The 18,407-nt window shown below is 32.3% G+C and overlaps 3 protein-coding genes across 3 annotated transcripts; 1 reads left to right on the top strand and 2 right to left on the bottom strand.

Moving 5' to 3' along the window:
- Nucleotides 1-1,316: 1,316 nt before the first annotated feature.
- Nucleotides 1,317-8,489, top strand: LOC114190964 (DEAD-box ATP-dependent RNA helicase 3, chloroplastic-like). The gene is made up of 10 exons (XM_028080063.2): nt 1,317-1,792; nt 1,864-2,000; nt 2,093-2,507; nt 3,705-3,803; nt 5,471-5,695; nt 6,284-6,661; nt 7,190-7,333; nt 7,452-7,547; nt 7,695-7,966; nt 8,076-8,489. Exons 1-10 carry the CDS (start codon nt 1,442-1,444, stop codon nt 8,158-8,160), a joined length of 2,202 nt encoding a protein of 733 aa, XP_027935864.2. The 5' UTR covers nt 1,317-1,441; the 3' UTR covers nt 8,161-8,489.
- Nucleotides 8,459-9,696, bottom strand: LOC114190965 (uncharacterized). The gene has a single exon (XM_028080064.2). It carries the CDS (start codon nt 9,554-9,556, stop codon nt 8,684-8,686), a length of 873 nt encoding a protein of 290 aa, XP_027935865.1. The 5' UTR covers nt 9,557-9,696; the 3' UTR covers nt 8,459-8,683.
- A 1,959-nt stretch (nt 9,697-11,655) lies between these two features.
- LOC114192710 (uncharacterized) lies at nt 11,656-15,653 on the bottom strand. Its single transcript, XM_028082499.2, has 10 exons — nt 15,455-15,653; nt 14,756-14,885; nt 14,316-14,454; nt 14,002-14,214; nt 13,686-13,824; nt 13,112-13,262; nt 12,902-13,011; nt 12,726-12,823; nt 12,482-12,551; nt 11,656-12,010 (listed from the first exon to the last, which is right to left on the bottom strand). The coding sequence occupies exons 1-10, from the start codon at nt 15,545-15,547 to the stop codon at nt 11,921-11,923; spliced, it is 1,233 nt and encodes a 410-aa protein (XP_027938300.1). The 5' UTR covers nt 15,548-15,653; the 3' UTR covers nt 11,656-11,920.
- Between the last annotated feature and the right edge of the window lie 2,754 nt (nt 15,654-18,407).

Here is an 18,407-nt window from a genome sequence, read left to right as displayed (position 1 = left end):
CTTTAGGATTGAGTGTCACATATGCACATCCATTAGGTGTATTTGTTCTTTGCTCTCTTTTGAATTGTATTTTTTGTTTACTGTTGATTCGTTGTGTGTGCAAAGGTCTAGGTGCAATTGTGTGGAGGCATTGCATATAGGAGAAGTTCTTGATTTGTAGATCAAGCTCCTTAGTCTTTAGAGTCTTGAGTTTCATAAATGTTGTTGCAATTCTTGTAACTCTATTGATTTAGTGAAATCCTCCTAGGCTTGGTTTGCTTAGGAGAAGATTGGATGTAAATTTATCTTAAATCGAACCAGTATAAAAATTTGTGTGTTCTTTTGTTTCTTTCATCTTCTATACCTTCCTAATTGATTAAATCAGTCTATTAATTACAAATTAAGAAAACTGATGATTTAGGTTTTAAAGATTAAATAGTATTCAATATTTTTTTAAAAATAGCGAAAAATCAAAATAACCAATTCTTCCCTCTTGATTAGGTTATATTAGACACGTCACAATTATTATTTAGCAATTATTATTTAGAGTTTCATCATTATGTATACTTGCAGTTTCTTTTTAATGGTAAAATTGTAAAAGTTTGGAAAATTTTTATGTGAAAATAATTTATATTTATAAATAACAAAGTTTTATACCCTATAATATTAATTTTAGTGTTATCTTTTAATTTTATATTTTATAATTTTAATTTATTTTAAAATTAATGTTAGTTAAATACAAAATAAATTCTTAAAATAAATGTTCGTCATTAAAGTATATTATAATAAAATATTATGTACCACATTCAAAAGAAATAACATTATAATATAACTGGCATGTCACATCGTATAATTCACATTAAAAGTCTAACTATATAGACTTTTTAAAATTTTAAAACTTAATAAATCACAAAAATTTAATTAGAGACACATTTGATAATTTCCAAATTTATAGGACACTTATAATATAAACCGATATAAAAAAAACAATTTTTTGAAACATGGGGATGTCGTGCTGGTTTATCTTAAAACAAACAAAACCAGCTAATTAACATTTTTATTACGAGATGATAATAAAATAACCACTTAATCATATGGTCACGTAGCTTTCATATAAAATATTTTACAGGATCAATCAATAAAAAATATTTTTTAACAAAAAATTAACAAATAATAAAATCACATTGTTAATACATAATTTATTTTTATGTCAACTAAATGCATCAAAATTATGAATATTAAAAAAGATTAAATATCAAATGTTAATCATATAAATCCTTGCAGACCTTAGCGGCCCGGAAAAGACCCGAGTCGAAATTCAAGTATCTCTCACTCACTGACAGAGAGACAAACCTCAGAGAGGTTTAAAAGGCCAAACTTTCAGAGGAAAAAAAGCGCGTGGCCTTATCCCCTCGCCGCTTAATCTTCTGTTCGTCTTCTTCATCTTCTAACCGACACAAACATGGTTTCTTCTTCCACCATACCTCTCTCTTCTTCCATTTCTATATTCAAAAACCCCTCTCTCCAACTCCTCAGAAGACCAACCACCTCCGTTTCATTCAACACCCTTCCCCGTAACCACACGCTATCTTCCGTTCCTTCAGCCATTGCCACCCCCACTTCTTCCATTCTCACCCAACAACCCTTCGAGGGTTTAACTCTTGACGACGTTAGCAATGGCCTTCAATTTGGCTATGACCACCAACCCGACCACGTCAGCGACCACGAACTCGACATTTCCAAGTTGTCTTTACCTTCTTCCCTCGTTCACGCCCTACAAAAACGTGGAATCACAAGCCTCTTTCCCATTCAGGTATCAGTACTTTTTATTCCTTTTTTTTTCAACTACCACAGATGTAAATGATTGTTCTTTGGTGTGATTAGAGAGCTGTGTTAGTGCCTGCACTAGAAGGTAGAGATATCATTGCTCGAGCAAAGACCGGCACTGGCAAAACATTAGCATTCGGAATTCCAATTCTCAAAGGCCTCACTCCCGATGATGATGAGCAAAGTTCTCACAGGTCCATGCCATTTTTATTCATGCACATTGTTTAATATTTAAGGTTATATTGCTTCATATACTTATGTATGTATGTGTGTTTAATTCTTGCAGGAGGCATAGCAGGCTTCCCAAGGCATTGGTCCTAGCACCTACCAGGGAGTTAGCCAAGCAAGTTGAGAAGGAGATACAAGAATCTGCTCCTTACGTGAAAACGGTTTGTGTTTATGGGGGTGTTTCTTATGTAACACAGCAGAGTGCGCTTTCGCGAGGTGTTGATGTGGTGGTTGGAACACCGGGTAGAATAATTGATCTATTGAATGGAGGTAGCCTTACTCTGAGTGAGGTGCAGTATTTGGTGCTTGATGAAGCTGATCAGATGCTTGCTGTTGGGTTTGAGGAGGACGTGGAGGTCATTTTGGATAAGGTCCCCGCGCAGCGCCAGACCATGCTGTTTTCTGCTACCATGCCTGGTTGGGTCAAGAAACTGTCCAGAAAGCATTTGAACAATCCTTTGACGATTGATTTGGTAAAATCTTTTGTTACTTTTTTTTTTGGCTTGTCTTCTCTCTGAATATGCACAGTTGTTGGCTATGTACTTTCTTATTTATGGAGTACGACTGTAGATTACAGAGTATGATATTTTTTGGGTTCGCAATGTTCTCATTGTTTACCTCGAGACACATAACATGGTCATCTTATATTTCTCATCAACAAGAAGTGGTGCTGTGCAGGGAAATAGGCTCTGTGTGATATGATGAATTGTGGTTCAAAAACAGTGTGTGCTGTGGTAATGAGTGAGCATGTGAGGATACTTTTAAAAAATGATTAAAAATGTTGTCTAATATAGAAGACATGTTCTGTATTTACAAGTGGATTTTTCATTTATTTCATAATTAGTAAGTTTTCAATTGCATTTCAATCTGTGTTGACTACAAAGTCTTGTAGATGTAGGGTAACCTACTGTACTATTTGTGACTTATTGATGTAAACAATCCTCACCTTACACAATGTTTTTTTTAGGTTGAACTAGGCTTAAATCCACTTCTTAATGGGCTTATTCTCTCATCCGTTGTCACGCACAAAATGTACATGCTTCGGCATGAGGGATGTGTGTTGGAGATCCAACATTGATTAGATGAGACCAAATTACAGTATACAAGTTGGGACAATTCTTACCTTATGAACCAGTTTTATAGGATTGAATTAGACTTTTAGTCCACTTCTTAATATAGTATCATAGCATGTCTCAATGCGATTTGTTGGGGCTATCATGTCATACATTATTTGGTTGCTATCAGACCACCGATGATTATATATTCCCATGCACAAGATGTCTATGCCTCAACGTAAGAGTGGTGTATTGGAGACCCCACCGATGATTACATATTCCCATGCACAAGATGTCCATGTCTCAGCGTGAGAGCGTGTATTGAAGATCCCATGTTGACTAGATATAAGATCAATTTATAATATTTAAGTAGGAACAATCCTTAGCTTACAAGTCTGTTTTGTTTTAGGCTTAAACTCACTTTCTAATGAAGGGAAAGCATGAATGAATTTCCAATAAACTGACTTTTTCTTCTAATTCTTTTTTATCAAATAGATGCAATTGTTTATACTAATAATGTTTACCTTATTGTAAAATGAAAATTAGTCATGATTAAGATGTGTTTTAATAACAGGAAATTGGTTATGATGTTTTTCCCTTTTTCTGGTGAACAAGGTTGGGGAAGAAGAAGAGAAACTTGCTGAAGGGATCAAACTTTATGCTTTATCAGCCACTGCCACATCAAAACGGACAGTTCTTTCTGATCTTATAACTGTAAGTTTGCTGTTATGATTTTACAAATTACAATCTTAACTTGATGTTTGGTAATTTCAAAAGCTTATATTTCTGAATTCTGATTTGGATGGTGTTATTGTATGATATGATAATAAAAAAAGACTTAATTGCATATTTTATCACTAAATTTTAATACATTTGTGAATTTACCATTGAACTTTAAATTTCTCAAATTTTATCTTCTGAATTTCAGAATTATTCAATTCTTAAATTTCTGTCAAATGGCTGTCAAATTATTAACAATATGTTGTTGTGGTCAATGTGAGGTAACTTCCAGTTCTGAGTGAAATATAAACTATATCTTAAATTACACATTTTATGACTGAACGTTTTTCATTTTTGCTAATTTTATTTCTGAACGATCAGAAATAAAATGTGATGACATAACCAATAAATAAGGTAGAACAACAAAGTTGTGATTATGTGACCAATAAATTAAGTGGATATTTCATCTTGTATTAATTAGAAATGGTGAAGTAACACCCCTACTGTTAATATTAATCTATTTGTTTAATTAATTTGTATTTCACTCCAGGGAATTTTTTAGAATCCTAAGATTTTGATTTCTTTAGCTATTCATGCTTAAAATCCTACCTGGATCATATTTTTAAATATATTATCTGGTTTGATGTTCGGGTAGCGGTGAAATAACTACTACTTTTACTGAAAGCTATATAACAGTAAAATGTGGAAAATATAAGACAAATCTAGAAAGTTGTTTTAAATAATAAATAATTATGATTATTTTTGAGATTTTATTGAGACAGTTTTTATGACATAACTGGTGTAACCTAAACGGTTGCATAGTTAAATAAATAGAATTAGAGTAAAAGATTTTTTGTGAAATTATAATTAAATCGTTTTAATCTTAGTAATATTACTTTGGTCTAAAACTACTCCAATTATCTACATTTCATATCTACTTTCCTTTTCTCAACCTTGTTTGAAGAAATAACGTCATTATTTTACCTCAAACTCACATTAGAGCACGAAATGGTGGTGTTATATTGTTAGTAAATTGACATTACTTATAGAAATGTAAGACGTCTATAATTTTGAAATTCAGTTGGTAAAATTGCTGAAAATGAAACCTTAATGGTAAGATTCACGAAATTAAAAGTTTAGTTTTAAAACTTGCAAGATGGAATTTTCAATAGTAGAATTTGTAAAATAGCTATAGTTTAGTGATAAAATGTGTATTTTAAAATGTAATGTATATTCCACCCTGAACTGAAAGCAACCTTATATTGGCCCCGTTATCACACTTTTAGTAATTTGGCGTAAAGGTAAAATGTGTATTATTTTTAATTTCATGAGGTAAAAATTTGCGAAATTGAAAGTTCAACCTAAAATTTGCACAAGTGTAAAAATGTAGTGCTAAAATATATATTTGAGCCTAAAAAAGTTATGTCTATTAATGCATTTAGTGATTTTTTGAGTTGGGTAAAAGAAGCATGCATACTAAGCAGGGAAGTTTTGTTTTCGTTATTCTTATATTGGGATGTAGTTCATGTGAAATACCCTGACACAAACTTATGGCTAAGAATTCTCGAAGGTTCATTCTACTGTGGCAATTTAATTTAGTTTTATGTTAGTGAATATACTTCAATTTCAATAATTCCACTGAATGTTACCATGCTGTTTAGGTTTATGCAAAGGGTGGAAAGACTATTGTTTTTACGCAGACAAAAAAGGATGCCGATGAAGTATCATTGGCATTAACGAGTAGTATAGCCTCTGAAGCACTGCATGGTGATATATCTCAGCATCAGAGAGAGAGAACATTGAATGGTTTTCGGCAAGGGAAATTCACAGTGCTTGTTGCCACTGATGTTGCAGCTCGTGGACTTGATATTCCGAATGTTGATTTGGTAAGCTGAAAATGGTGATTTTTGGTCAACATAAATGTTCTTTTTCCAACTTTTTATTTTACCAAGATTTTTCTTGAAATTTTAGCAAATTTTTATTTTATTTTCTTTGTGTCAACAAATGTTGAAGTAGTAAACTCGACCACTTGATTATTGTAATTTAGATGTTAGGATTTTAATGAAGATTCATGTTTTATTTAATTGTTGGAAAATGAGGATTCTGTAGTTTGAGTCTTATCCCTAGCTTGGTTTAAAACTTTATTGCCTATTTGAGATTAAAATTTCTCAATTCTTAAGTTTGGTTTGCTTGTTGTAATACAATCTGGTTTATTTTTCTGTGTAAGGAGACATTTCCAGTATATCTGACGTTATTCAATCTTTATCACGGTGCAGTATTTATACTACTTGTCATTTATAAAATGTGTTTGTGTAACCATGATAACTTCTTTGGACTCTATTTCAGTTCTGTTTATATACAGAAGTTTAAAATCTAACATTTGAAATCAAATCATAATGCTTTCGTCAAATACCAAATTATTGTCTGTTGTCAGCATATTGAGAAGCTCGTTGGTGTTACTTTGTTTTCTTCAGGTTATACATTATGAACTTCCCAATGATGCTGAGACTTTTGTACATCGTTCTGGTCGCACTGGGCGTGCAGGAAAAGAGGGTACTGCCATATTGATGTACACCAGTAGCCAGAAGAGAACAGTTAGATCCCTTGAGCATGATGTTGGCTGCAAATTTGAATTCATTAGTCCACCGGCTATGGAAGAAATTTTGGAGTCATCTGCTGAACAAGTTGTTGCTACACTTAGTAGAGTTCATCCAGAGTCTGTTAAGTTTTTTACTGCAACTGCGCAAAAACTGGTTGAAGAACAAGGAGCAAGTGCCCTTGCAGCTGCTCTAGCGCAGATGAGTGGATTCTCTCGACCTCCATCATGTCGGTCTCTTATCAATCATGAACAGGTGTTGTAGAAGCATATGTTTTCAAATTGAAATTTAAGTCTTGAAATTTTCTAAAGGATTTATTTTTTTAACCGTATTCCTTCTGGGTGATACTATACATAATGATTTATATTTCATGAAAAGGATGCGCCATCTGAATCTAATGAAAATCTTTTCAGCACAATAAAAAGCTAAGTATTACCCAGGCAGAATAGCAATTGCAATATAATTTTTAGATTATATTATTTAAACCAATTTTACTAAGGGTTCTCCTAACATTAAAACCCACGGAATTTGGTAGAATTGGTTTTGATATTTAACATTTGCTCCTCGGTTAATATTTTTACGAGTTGATCGTTGTTTGATTAGTATTTAAGTTGGAACCAGTCTTCAAAAATATTATAACACAATATTGGTTCTAAGTTAACTAGTTTTTTTTTTTTAATATCAAACTTCATGTATTTGTGTGTATGTATATATGGTGTGTGTGTGTGTACATATTCTGTTTGTGCATGGGTTATTTTGTTCATTAAAACTCTGGTGTTGTAGGGATGGATTACACTTCAACTTACTCGAGATTCAGACACTTCTGGAAGATTTTTTTCTGCAAGATCTGTCACTGGGTTTCTTTCTGATGTTTATTCTCCAGCTGCTGATGAAGTTGGAAAAATACATTTAATTGCAGATGAGAGGGTCTGTAGCTGAGTACTACTATTTTTTTCTATTGTGCTTTTTTTTTAGGAACTTCAGAATTACTAAGATAATCATCGCACCATTCAATTTATTCTAAAGTTGGTAATGCCTGTATCAGATTAAAGGAGCTGTCTTTGATCTCCCGGAGGAAGTTGCTAGAGAGTTGCTCAAAAAGGAACTGCCTTCTGGAAACACTATTTCCAAAATCACCAAAGTAAAATAACAGTTTGGCTAATCTTTTCTAAATTTTGTTGTTTGTGTAGTGTACTCCCTTACTAAAACCGCAACCATATTTTGGTATCAGTTTATTGAATTTGAGTAACAATTTGACAAATGTAAATTCACATTGCATTTGTGGCAGTTACCTCCTTTGCAAGACGATGAACCTGCAAGTGATTTCTATGGGAAGTTTTCCGACAGAGACAGAAGTAACAGAAGGGGTTCTAGTTCTAGGGATCAAAGAGGCTTTAGAAGTTCACGAGGATGGGAAGGAGGCCAAGACTCTGATGATGAGTTCGGAAGAGGAGGTAGAAATTTCAGATCAGGCAACAACAGGTCTCGAATGGGAAAAAACAGCGGCGATGACTGGCTAATCGGAGGTGGACGATCAAACAGATTTTCATCATCAAACAGGTTATACTATACACAAGTTACAGACTTTATTAACTGCTTTACTTATGTGTGTTACATTTCTTCCTATTTGTAAATGTATATTTAATGAAATCTGAACGTGCATTTGCAGAGGCGGGCACGGAGGGGCCTGTTTTAATTGTGGACAACCTGGCCATCGAGCTGCAGACTGTCGCAAAAAACGAGACTTTTTCTAGTTTGTACATCTTTCGCTCTGGCACCACCTAGTCCCCATATCTAGGGAGCTGCACTATTGATGCCCAAACATGGGGGTTCAAGAAATTGAAGATGTTTTCCCACAGAATCACCGAATCTATCTTACATTACATATCTATTGTTTTTTTGAAGTATTCTACAGAGAGGTCTCCACCTGTCCAAAGAATGAACATTTTTGTTTTCACCCTTATTGTAATATTTATTTTTTATCATTTCATTTTATCATTTTTGGCAAGAACAGTTACTGTACAATGCTGTTTTGTCAGCTTAACCATCATGTTTAAAAAAAGACAGGATATGCTTTTCACTAGTTCATGAATGATATTACTTTCTATCATAGAATTCAGACTCGGCCGTAACTTTACCAAGTTTATGACTGAGTGTTGGCATTACATTACGTCCATGAAGACCAAAGTTGAAATGCATAACGAACAAATGCCACGTACAAACAAAAGACAAACATTTCATTTTCACACTCGAACATGTTTAAACAACGTCATAGCACTACCTGCCAAAAAGAAGGTTTATGAGGTTTCTAAATACTTGGCCTCTTTTATTGCTTACAACCTCTCTCACAGCCTTCTCGTCGGGAACAAACCCCTTAGCCTTCATTTGTTCCAGCAAGCGTGTCGCTTCATCAAGCCTCTCTTCCTTTAGCAACCCCTCAAACACAGAGGTATAAGTTTTTGCATTGGGTTTCATCCCTTTATCCATCATTTCCAAAAGGTACTTACTAGCGTCCTTCACAAACTTGGCATCAGCAGCAAGAGCCGTAACGAGAACAGCATAGGTGTAAGCGTTGGGCGACACCCCAGAAGCGAGCATGCGCATGTAAACCTTGTGAGCCTCTTTTGGCTGTGCAGCGTTAGCGTAGGCCTCGAGGATGGCGGTGTGGGCCACCACGTCGGGCATATGGCCCTTGTCCTTGATCTGGGCGAAGAGCTCCAGCGCCTCGTGGGTCAGACCCTCTTTGGACAATGCGTCGAACATCTTCACGGCGTGGTTGAGCAACCCATCGCCGCTCCTCATGTCATGGAAAATCTGTTGCAAGTCCTTTGGGTCCTTGGGGTCTTCTATTGCGGGCTTCTTGCTGAAGGGGTCGTAAGGGGGTGGGAGTACCCTATTCTCTTTGTGGGTATTGTTGTTTTGGTCGTCGGATTCGGAGTCTGAGTCGGAGAGGGAGAAGTTGAGCTTGGTGTCGACGGGGGTTTTGGTGGAACAGAGATGACGATGAACGGTGCGGGGTAAGAGTAGTGAGGAAAAAGCGTGGGGGAGGGAGGTGGTGAAAAAGGAGTTAGGGTTAATGCTAGAGTTGGAGGTGAAGATTAAAGTGCGACGTATTGCTGTTAGTGTGCCTCGGCCACACAAAGAACCCATTGTCGTGTTTGTTCCCTTCTGCTGTTATCACAACACTCACTTCATCTCTCTTTACTCATCTTTGAAATCCTTCTAGTACTTTCCAACACTGCCAGCCGCCTGAGTAAATCTTTTCCTGACACTGGGCCGGGCGATTTAGCATCCCATCCGACACTTTATATCAGAAAATAATAAAAATTGAGTTTAATTATTCTTTTGTTTCTTTTTATTTCTATTTAAAAATATTAGATTTCAGTTTTGTGAAGTTTTAATTTGATCATAATTTTAAAAAAAAATTGATATAATTTAATTATTATTAATTTTTTTTAAAATGAATTAATATTTTTTTATTAAAATTGATATTATGATTATGTTAATTATTTTAATAAAATAAATTACTTTTTTTAACAATTTCAGTTTTGATTAAAATTTTTTATTTTATTATAAAAATTACACAAAAAAATCAAATTGTATCAATTTTTTTAAAATTAGAATAAAGTTAAAATTTAAAAAAATTAAAAAATTAATTTAACATTTTTAAATAAAAATAAAATCAAAAGAGTAATTAAACCTAAAATTTAAAACAATTCACCAAAATAATATATTCCAAATAATTTACTAAACGTGTTATAACACGATAAAATGTTTTAGGAAAGACACGATAAAATATTAGTTCGTCTCAACCACACTCTATTGGTGGTCAATCTGGTTGGATTCAACTTATTTTGATAATGTGAATTAAACTCTAATCAATTGAGCCGGTTCCGTAAAAATAAAACAAAAAAATATACATGCATTTGTGGATTAACAAACTATAAACTATCAGATAAATAAGAGTGATATTTACTAAATTACCTTCAAAATGCATGAATAAAGAAATCTTGACTAGCAATTAACGCTGTGTTCGTTTCAGAATATTTTCTGTAGATGAGGATTGAAAAGCAAGTGGAAGAGACGTTCGTTTCAATAGATTTTGAGTGATATGGTGAGACGGATTTGCGGAGGAAAAAGTAATAACCATCTTTGATCCGATTTGATCCGATGAAGAGAAAAGAAGAAAAATAGTGTACATTTATTATGCAATTACATGTTTGACCCTAATAAAGCATTTGACTTTGAAGTAGAGATTTTGTGTGCTTGTCCACTAATGAAGGCAGATACATTGGTTGGTGGTGGAGTTTAATGTGTTGCTACAATACTATGAAAAAAGTTAATTTGTTTTATTTATTTTTGTAATTTATTTGTAGTATTAAACAAAAAATTTAAAAAGTAATTATAACTCATATAAATACTAATTTATACTACTTATTACTTAAAGGGTAAAATGGTAATTCTCTTTTTTTTATATATTAAAACATTTTTTTTATCTATCATATCAAATTATTCACAAACTCTCACAAATTTTACTTCCAAATTCACTCACAATCATCTCTAAATTTCTTAAAAGAACAACACACATTTCACTCTTAAATCTATTCAAATCCATCTTTTCCCTCTCCTACAAATCTATCTACTCAAATGAACAAAGCTTATATGATAAATATATATATCTACAACGTGCATCATTGTTATTACACGAAAGTCAGTGACCATTTTCTGGTATCTAGTAACCAAAATACCACCATTTGTTCAGAAGAAAATTACTTCAAGTTTCAATTGTATCTGATCTTTCTAGTTCACATAAGTTCATGTTTCATTTTAAAGTCTGCAAATTTTGGAAGAGATTATTCAACGTGACAATTTCTTATTTGTTGAGGAAAGTGAAAAAATGCCATAAAATCTGGTAACTGTACAAAATTTTATTAAGCAGAATAATGATGGTTAGATATCAATTTTTAACATCACACATTACATGTATCACCTCTAGCTATTGCGAGATACACGACTCAATAATATTGAGGACAAGTCAACATTTATTGTCTTAAGAGCCATTCGGATTCAAACAGCAAAAAGGTATCATCTTCGCAAGAGCTATTCGGCAAATAGGGTATTTTTAAACTCCAACTGAAATGATGAGAAGATAAGACCGGAAATTCTGACTTTCACTCTAGCTATGGTGTACAGTCAATAAAACTTAAGGTGAAAGCACCCATGACCTAATGTGAAAACTCATTGCACAATTTTTAGTGAAGATAAACCATAAATTAGCTGTTCGTTCGAAGACTGGGGGAATATCCTCGACGCAATCGTGAGGCATGTCAACAAAATATAAAATTCAATACTAATAGCTCTCTCCCAAAGTTGGGTAGTACAATTAGACTCAGTAGTCAACTAAAATAAATTTATGAACTTGTAACAAAACAAATTAAACTCTGTTTCAAAATCAAAAAATTTCACTTGGATAAAATCTTGATACTCAGCTAATTGCCTCACTTGAAAACGTCCTCACCGAGCTACCAAACCTTGGGCAGCCTGGGGCCCATCTTCCGTTATTTTGTTGGCCTGAATAGTACTGATAACATTTGCAACATTTCCCTAGAAATAGAAAATATTTAATCAAACATTCTCCAGGAATATATATATATATATATATATATATATATATATATATATATATATATATGTATGTATATGTATATGTATATGTATATGTGTGTATAAAATGTACAAACCAACAATAATTCATAGATGAAAATTTTCGTTTGAGGCACACAAACTCTATTTTTATTTATTAAAAATGTCAAGCATTACAACAGGCACCATAATTCAAATTGACAGGCTTTTCAAATCTTAAAATATTTACTCATGATATTGAAGGTCACAATAAATTCTGAATAGAAAACATTAGCTACGATAGTTCTTTCCTTTTAAAATGAATTTATGAATTCAATTATCATACGCGTACTATGTGGATGGTTGTATAAGAATAGTAGTAGTATCAATATTTGTGTGAATTATGGTATAACTAATTATAATTCTAAAAATTACAGACGAGAAAGTATTTACCCTCCATGTCGCTAGCTTTGTTCTCAATGCCTGCCATTGGTGCTGACCAAACACACGATCAGTAGGATGACTGCACATTTAACACTTGCATTAAAGTGTGCATAACAGCAAAACAAATTCTCGACATGGGGAGATATATGATGCTCAACAAAAATAGTCATGGTCAAGAGGTGCACATTCACGTGTCCAGTGTATAGAAAGGTAGTAGTAGGTTAGAAAGACAATAGATAGAGGTAAAACATACCTAACAACCACTACTTGATTCATTTGATCCAACTTACAGTCAATTAACTTGGCAGTTATTGCTCTAACCACCCACAGTTCCACCTCATCATCATTGATCTGAAAGGGACATTGCAAGATTTCAATTATGATAGGAAGAACACAATTACAAAACATAAAATAAAAATACAAATTTACCCGAAGTGTGTCCCTGATAAGTTCATATGGAATGGTGCCAGATGCATCGGAGCTAAGATCCACCAATGACATCAGCCTCATTTTAGCAATGCATTCTTCATGTACAAGGCCTACAAAAATCATAACATCAAATTTTTTTGATAGTAACATAAAGTAGAACGTAATTATGTAACTACTTCTAAATGATATTCGGTCATGAACAGTATTTACCATAAGTTTTCAACAAGGTGGAATTTGCAGCATGATAATCTAAGTAAGCATCCAGCCTCTGAGTAACAAAAATCTTAAGAAGCTCATATAACAAACCATATTTGGCATCCTTCTCCAGTTGAGCAACAGCCGGCAAGTCTAGTAAATCACACTACAGGATAATCAACTTAGTGAATGCACTTCTAGAACTCGAAGCAATATAGATCAACAATAGCATTAGAAATGGCAAACTTAAATATCTATGTAAAATTCCACAACAAAAAATAAATTGCAATTTCTAAATAAAGATGACCTATTAAGGCTATAACAAGAAAGTGCCCTAGTCACCTTATCTGTTTAAGTACTGGTCAGAAAATTGTCATTTCCACTGTATCATACTTCTATATAATTATACACATCCAGATACAGACCAGATAATCATGCACCATCAAAGCAACAGAACCTATTGAAAAACTTGTGATATTACTACCGACGAAACAAAAACTCAACTCCTAAAAATAGTTCAACATAGGAAGCTGAAACTGTAAGATCATACAACCATTCAAACATCATAATTACATATTGGACAAGGTACCTGAAAGATGTCAGGAGCCCTAACAAATTCCACAATGGCATGTGCAGCCTCCTCCTTGGCTTCACTCAAAACTTGGGCATCTTCTCCCACAAAAGTTGCCAGATAACTGGTCAGGAACTTTAAAGCATCCTTTGACACACTGAGATAAATCAAGACGAAACACTAATTACATGTTTGAAAAAAAAAAGGTAAGAAGACTGAAAGATGGATAGAAAATTGTTGTTGCATAGGAGAGCAGTCTCATGGGAAAAAACCCAAGTAGTACTCCCACTCTGAAGAGAGGTAAAGAGAACAAAAGTAAAATTGACTGCTATACCTTTTATTTTCCTTCAAAATATTAGAGATAGCAAGAAAGAGCTCTCTCTGTTCCGGTATCCCAATTTTCCAGTCTTTCAAGAAGTTGTCAATCTTTTTGAATGAAGGAATAATGAATTCAGTGACTTTCCCATCAACAGCTAAATTCAGTGTCTTCATGTAGACATAAAACTGGCAGTATGGAGTCTCCAAAAGATTATACAGATTGATCAAACTGTAGAGAAAAGATACGGAAAGATATTTAGAAAATAATAATAAATAGTCAGACCATAATGCATCACCAGAAATTTTAAACCAAGCAGCATGTGATATTACATTTTCAATCGCACGACAGGCTTTTCATTTGGCTGCTGAAGTATTTTTGCAGTCACAACTTTTACAATCTCCATTGCTTCATCTGGATTCGCAGTCTTTGTAACAAGATTGCAAATGATAGTGAAGATGGACTCTATATCTGGTACAAGATATGACAGAACTTGTTAACACACATTTTGCTGAACCATTAATGGCACATATGTCACCCTGAGCAGTTCTCTATGTAATAACAAACTGGATTCTAAACAAAAAGTGAGAAATGAACAACCAATAAGGAAGCTACAAATGCAACAGAATAAAGAAAAAAAAGGCAGTGAATATCGCAGGTCAACAATGTCACAACCAACCAAAGTGGCAGAGTTGGAAAAGGATGCGGCACAGATAATAGCATACATCAAAAGCTGTTTATATCAATATCAAGAAAAGAAAGATAACTCTACCTTTTTCAGAAACCTTAGAGAAAATCAATTCAGCAGAGGTAATCATCAATGATGCTAGCTCCAACCACTTTCCCATAGCAATGAACTCTTCAGCTTCCATGCAGAGTCTACTAACTTGCGGCTCAGCAACCTGACAAGATATGAAGGGAATAACTAAATTAGTGAATAATACAAACACCAAATTCAAACAAGAACCCAACAATGCATCACATATAAAAAAGAAGCGTGACAGTATATAGAAGCAAAAGAGAAAATTAACGTAGACCAACAAACCCTACAACTACGTACAAAAATACTATTCCTGATAATCTTAAATCAATCTCTTCCCATCCAACCTACCAAAAGAACAATTAAAAGTCACTCCCACTCTTCATTGTCTGAACAGTGAATTGAATCTGGAAATTTCTACAACAAAGTAATAATGCCGCAGAAATCCAAAATCTGAGTATTCAATCCAAAATCACAGTTGTTTTACAAATTCGGATTCAATTTTAAGTTCTACGGGCATCTCAACTAAGCATATAGACCGTATATGGTGAACAAACTATCATGTCCCTAGCAGACAAGCGGAATCAAATATCTCATACAAAAACAAACAAAATAAGCAAAATAAAGAAACCATCCACAAATACACGGAATAAAAAGCACAGAGCAAGCTGAAGACAGTGGAAGATAGAGAGAATAGTTAAGAAGAAAAACCTCGGGACCGGCGTCGGCCCAGGCAAGTTCAGAGGCGAATCGAACGACGGTGAGTGCAGCGTCTTCTTCGGAGGTTGGCACCACGGTCGCCATGTTTTCTGTATTGCGAAATTGTAAACCCTAGCTGAGTCGCGCTGCGGAGAAGGTGTGAGCAAATTAAACCCCGGTCTTAAAAAGAAAGAATATAATATAATCATAAAAAATAAACAATATTATGATATCTATAACTATATATATATATATATATATATATATATATATATATATCCCATTTCTTTTATTTTTTTTATTTTATCCTTCTAATAATTAATTACTTTTTAAATTTAAATAATAATTTATAATAAAAAATTAATTTTCAATTTTATTTCATATAAAATAATTATTTATGTTTTTGTTATTTTAGTAATTATTTTTAAATCTTAAATAATTATCCATATTAAAAAAATTAGGGTTAAATATATTTTTGTCCCTCAAGTTTTAGTGAAATTTGAAATTAATTCCTCTTTAAAACTTTTTAGCAGTTTAGTCATTCATCTTTAAAAATGCATAAATTTAGTCTTTTTAACCAAATTTTGTTGAGTTTATCTGACGTTTTCAAAATGGTGTTGGCACATCCATGGCAGTGTTGTCTAATTTTCAAAATGGTTTTTAAGCAGAGTGGAATGATACCAATTAGAGCCATGATTCAAGTGTTCATTTTCCAATTCAACCTCAATCCACACAATACGATCACAATTTCACTTATACCAAACATCAAACAATTCACATTCCATCATACTTCAAACAATCAATTCTAATTACACATAATTCATTGTATCCTCTAATTAAATTAAATTATCAGCTTCCCTTACCTGATTAACTCGCACAATCTACTGCCAAAAACCTAAAACCCCTTTTCCATTGCCGATGCTCACAAATCAACCTAAAATTATCAGAAACATGATCAGTGAACATCATTAGAGTCACTGATCGACAGAGAATTTTTTTACAAGATACGCAAACCTCACATACGATACAGATTACAACACATACAAGGTTTTCAAGAAAAGACCGAAAAAAGAGCATAATTATAACTTACTCAATTCAAGGTTCTGATCAGACAGACTTGGAGATCTCACCGCAGTGATCACTCTGGCGGTCTCTGATTTCAAAAAAGATGAGAGAATGGTAAGATATTTTAGAGAGAAGTCAAAGAGAATTTAGAGGACGGAATGTTAGAGAAATAGTATTTTCTAAATAATGAAATCTTTTATGAAATTTCTATTTATATATAAGCGGTTTATTATTAAAATAATAATAATAATAGGATCTCATTATTTTAAACACAAACACTTTTTTAATGTGATTTTCTAGGTTCTCTGGTACACAATTACAATATATAATTCCTTAAAAATAAAAATTCAATTCATTAATTTAGGTATAATTTTAAGTTATAATTAATGTGTACACTAATTTAGATTGTATTATTTTTATTTATAGATCAATTATTTAGGTAAATCAATTTGGTTAAATAATAATCTTTTCGGGCTTAAATTTTGTGATTTTGTATAGAACTTTTATTTTAATCTAATTGATAGTCAAAATTTATTATTTTTGCAAATAATTCTTTCTGTACGCTAGAATTAACTACCTATTAAATGACAATTGTTCGATAGTTTTCATATTTTAAAATGAAAAAAATATAAATATAAATTAAGAAAATGATGAATAAAAATAATCCAAAAATTATTAATTTTTTTATGAATACTTATAAAACGTTTTATAAAATAATACTGTATTGTTTGCATTCAAACTAGGGAAATGGTTAATATTTGTTTTGGTTGGTTTAATTTAATATGTCATAATTTAGTATCAATCTGCATAAGTTATAATGTAACCATTTTATTAAAAGAATGTTTAAGTTTTTTTTTTTTAAATATATTTTTAAGTTAGAAAGTGATTCTATCAAAACTTTCCGTGCGAAGTTATTAATCTCGAACAAAGAAAAATAAGGAAAAAAAATAAAAAAATTGATTATTTAATATAATATTTTTAACAAATAAAAATAAGTAAAAAATAATTAAAAAGGTGTGATTATTTAATATAATATTTTTTGTTATTTAAAAAATTTTATTGTAACAACTTTATATATACATCAAGGGAGTTGGCTCATTGGGTACATTATAATATATTTACAGATAAAATAAACTAGACACTTTGTTTATTTTTTTGAAGAATAGTATATTAAATTAAACTTAGAGGTTTTGTATTTTTCTAATGACTTTTCATAAACATTCAAACTTTGTTAGACCGGTACACTCACATTAGATTTTTGGCACAAACATTCAGGCTCTACTCACTATGAGGGGCGGAATTTAAGCATGACAGGGGAGTCGCTCCCCAACGCTTCTTTTCTTCATTTATATTATTTTTTAAAAATATATTTATATATCATTATATTATTTATATAATTTAATTTTAAAAAGTTTTATATAAATATAAAAAGTATGCTTTCTTGTAATTTATTTTTCTTTTTTATTTGATTTCTGATGTAATTTATTTTGCTTATTTATTTGATTTTTTTTCATTATCTTTATCTTTTTCTCTATTCTTCTTTCTGTTTTAATTTTTATCATTAATCTCTTATCATTTTTAAAATCAAACGAGTCAAATTGAGGAGTTAAGGAACATTTTGGACCGAACAATTCTTTTTTTTGAGTAAATTCATTTTCTACCTTTTTTTTTCTTCGAAACAACATGTTTCCCTCTTGTACGTGGTTTTTCTACGCTCTAGGCATATCTTTATGATCATAAAATCATGCTCTAATTGTTGATCAAACTCTCTTTATGTAGATATAACTATTTTAGCTTTTGAAGTTGTATAAGGAAAGAACAATATTAGGAATATGCTATAAGATAAGGGAAACTAATAATTTAGAAGATGTTAATTTTCTTAAAATATTGACTCTTGGTT

The sequence above is a fragment of the Vigna unguiculata genome, chromosome 7 (assembly GCF_037176805.1).
Source record: "Vigna unguiculata cultivar grain cowpea cultivar isolate G323 ecotype 2 chromosome 7, ASM3717680v1, whole genome shotgun sequence".
NCBI lineage: Eukaryota > Viridiplantae > Streptophyta > Magnoliopsida > Fabales > Fabaceae > Vigna > Vigna unguiculata.
Note: the sequence above shows the minus strand (reverse complement) of the source record. Positions and strands in the feature narration are given on the sequence as shown.

Coding starts and splice junctions, on each gene's coding strand:
- LOC114190964 (XM_028080063.2), top strand. CDS start 1,442: ATGGTTTCTTCTTCCACCATACCTCTCTCTTCTTCCATTTCTATATTC. Junction 2,001..2,092: donor GATGAGCAAAGTTCTCACAG/GTCCATGCCATT, acceptor TAATTCTTGCAG/GAGGCATAGCAGGCTTCCCA. Junction 6,662..7,189: donor CTCTTATCAATCATGAACAG/GTGTTGTAGAAG, acceptor CTGGTGTTGTAG/GGATGGATTACACTTCAACT.
- LOC114192710 (XM_028082499.2), bottom strand. CDS start 15,547: ATGGCGACCGTGGTGCCAACCTCCGAAGAAGACGCTGCACTCACCGTC. Junction 14,886..15,454: donor GGGCCGACGCCGGTCCCGAG/GTTTTTCTTCTT, acceptor ATATCTTGTCAG/GTTGCTGAGCCGCAAGTTAG. Junction 12,552..12,725: donor AATCAAGTAGTGGTTGTTAG/GTATGTTTTACC, acceptor TTAAATGTGCAG/TCATCCTACTGATCGTGTGT.
- LOC114190965 (XM_028080064.2), bottom strand. CDS start 9,556: ATGGGTTCTTTGTGTGGCCGAGGCACACTAACAGCAATACGTCGCACT.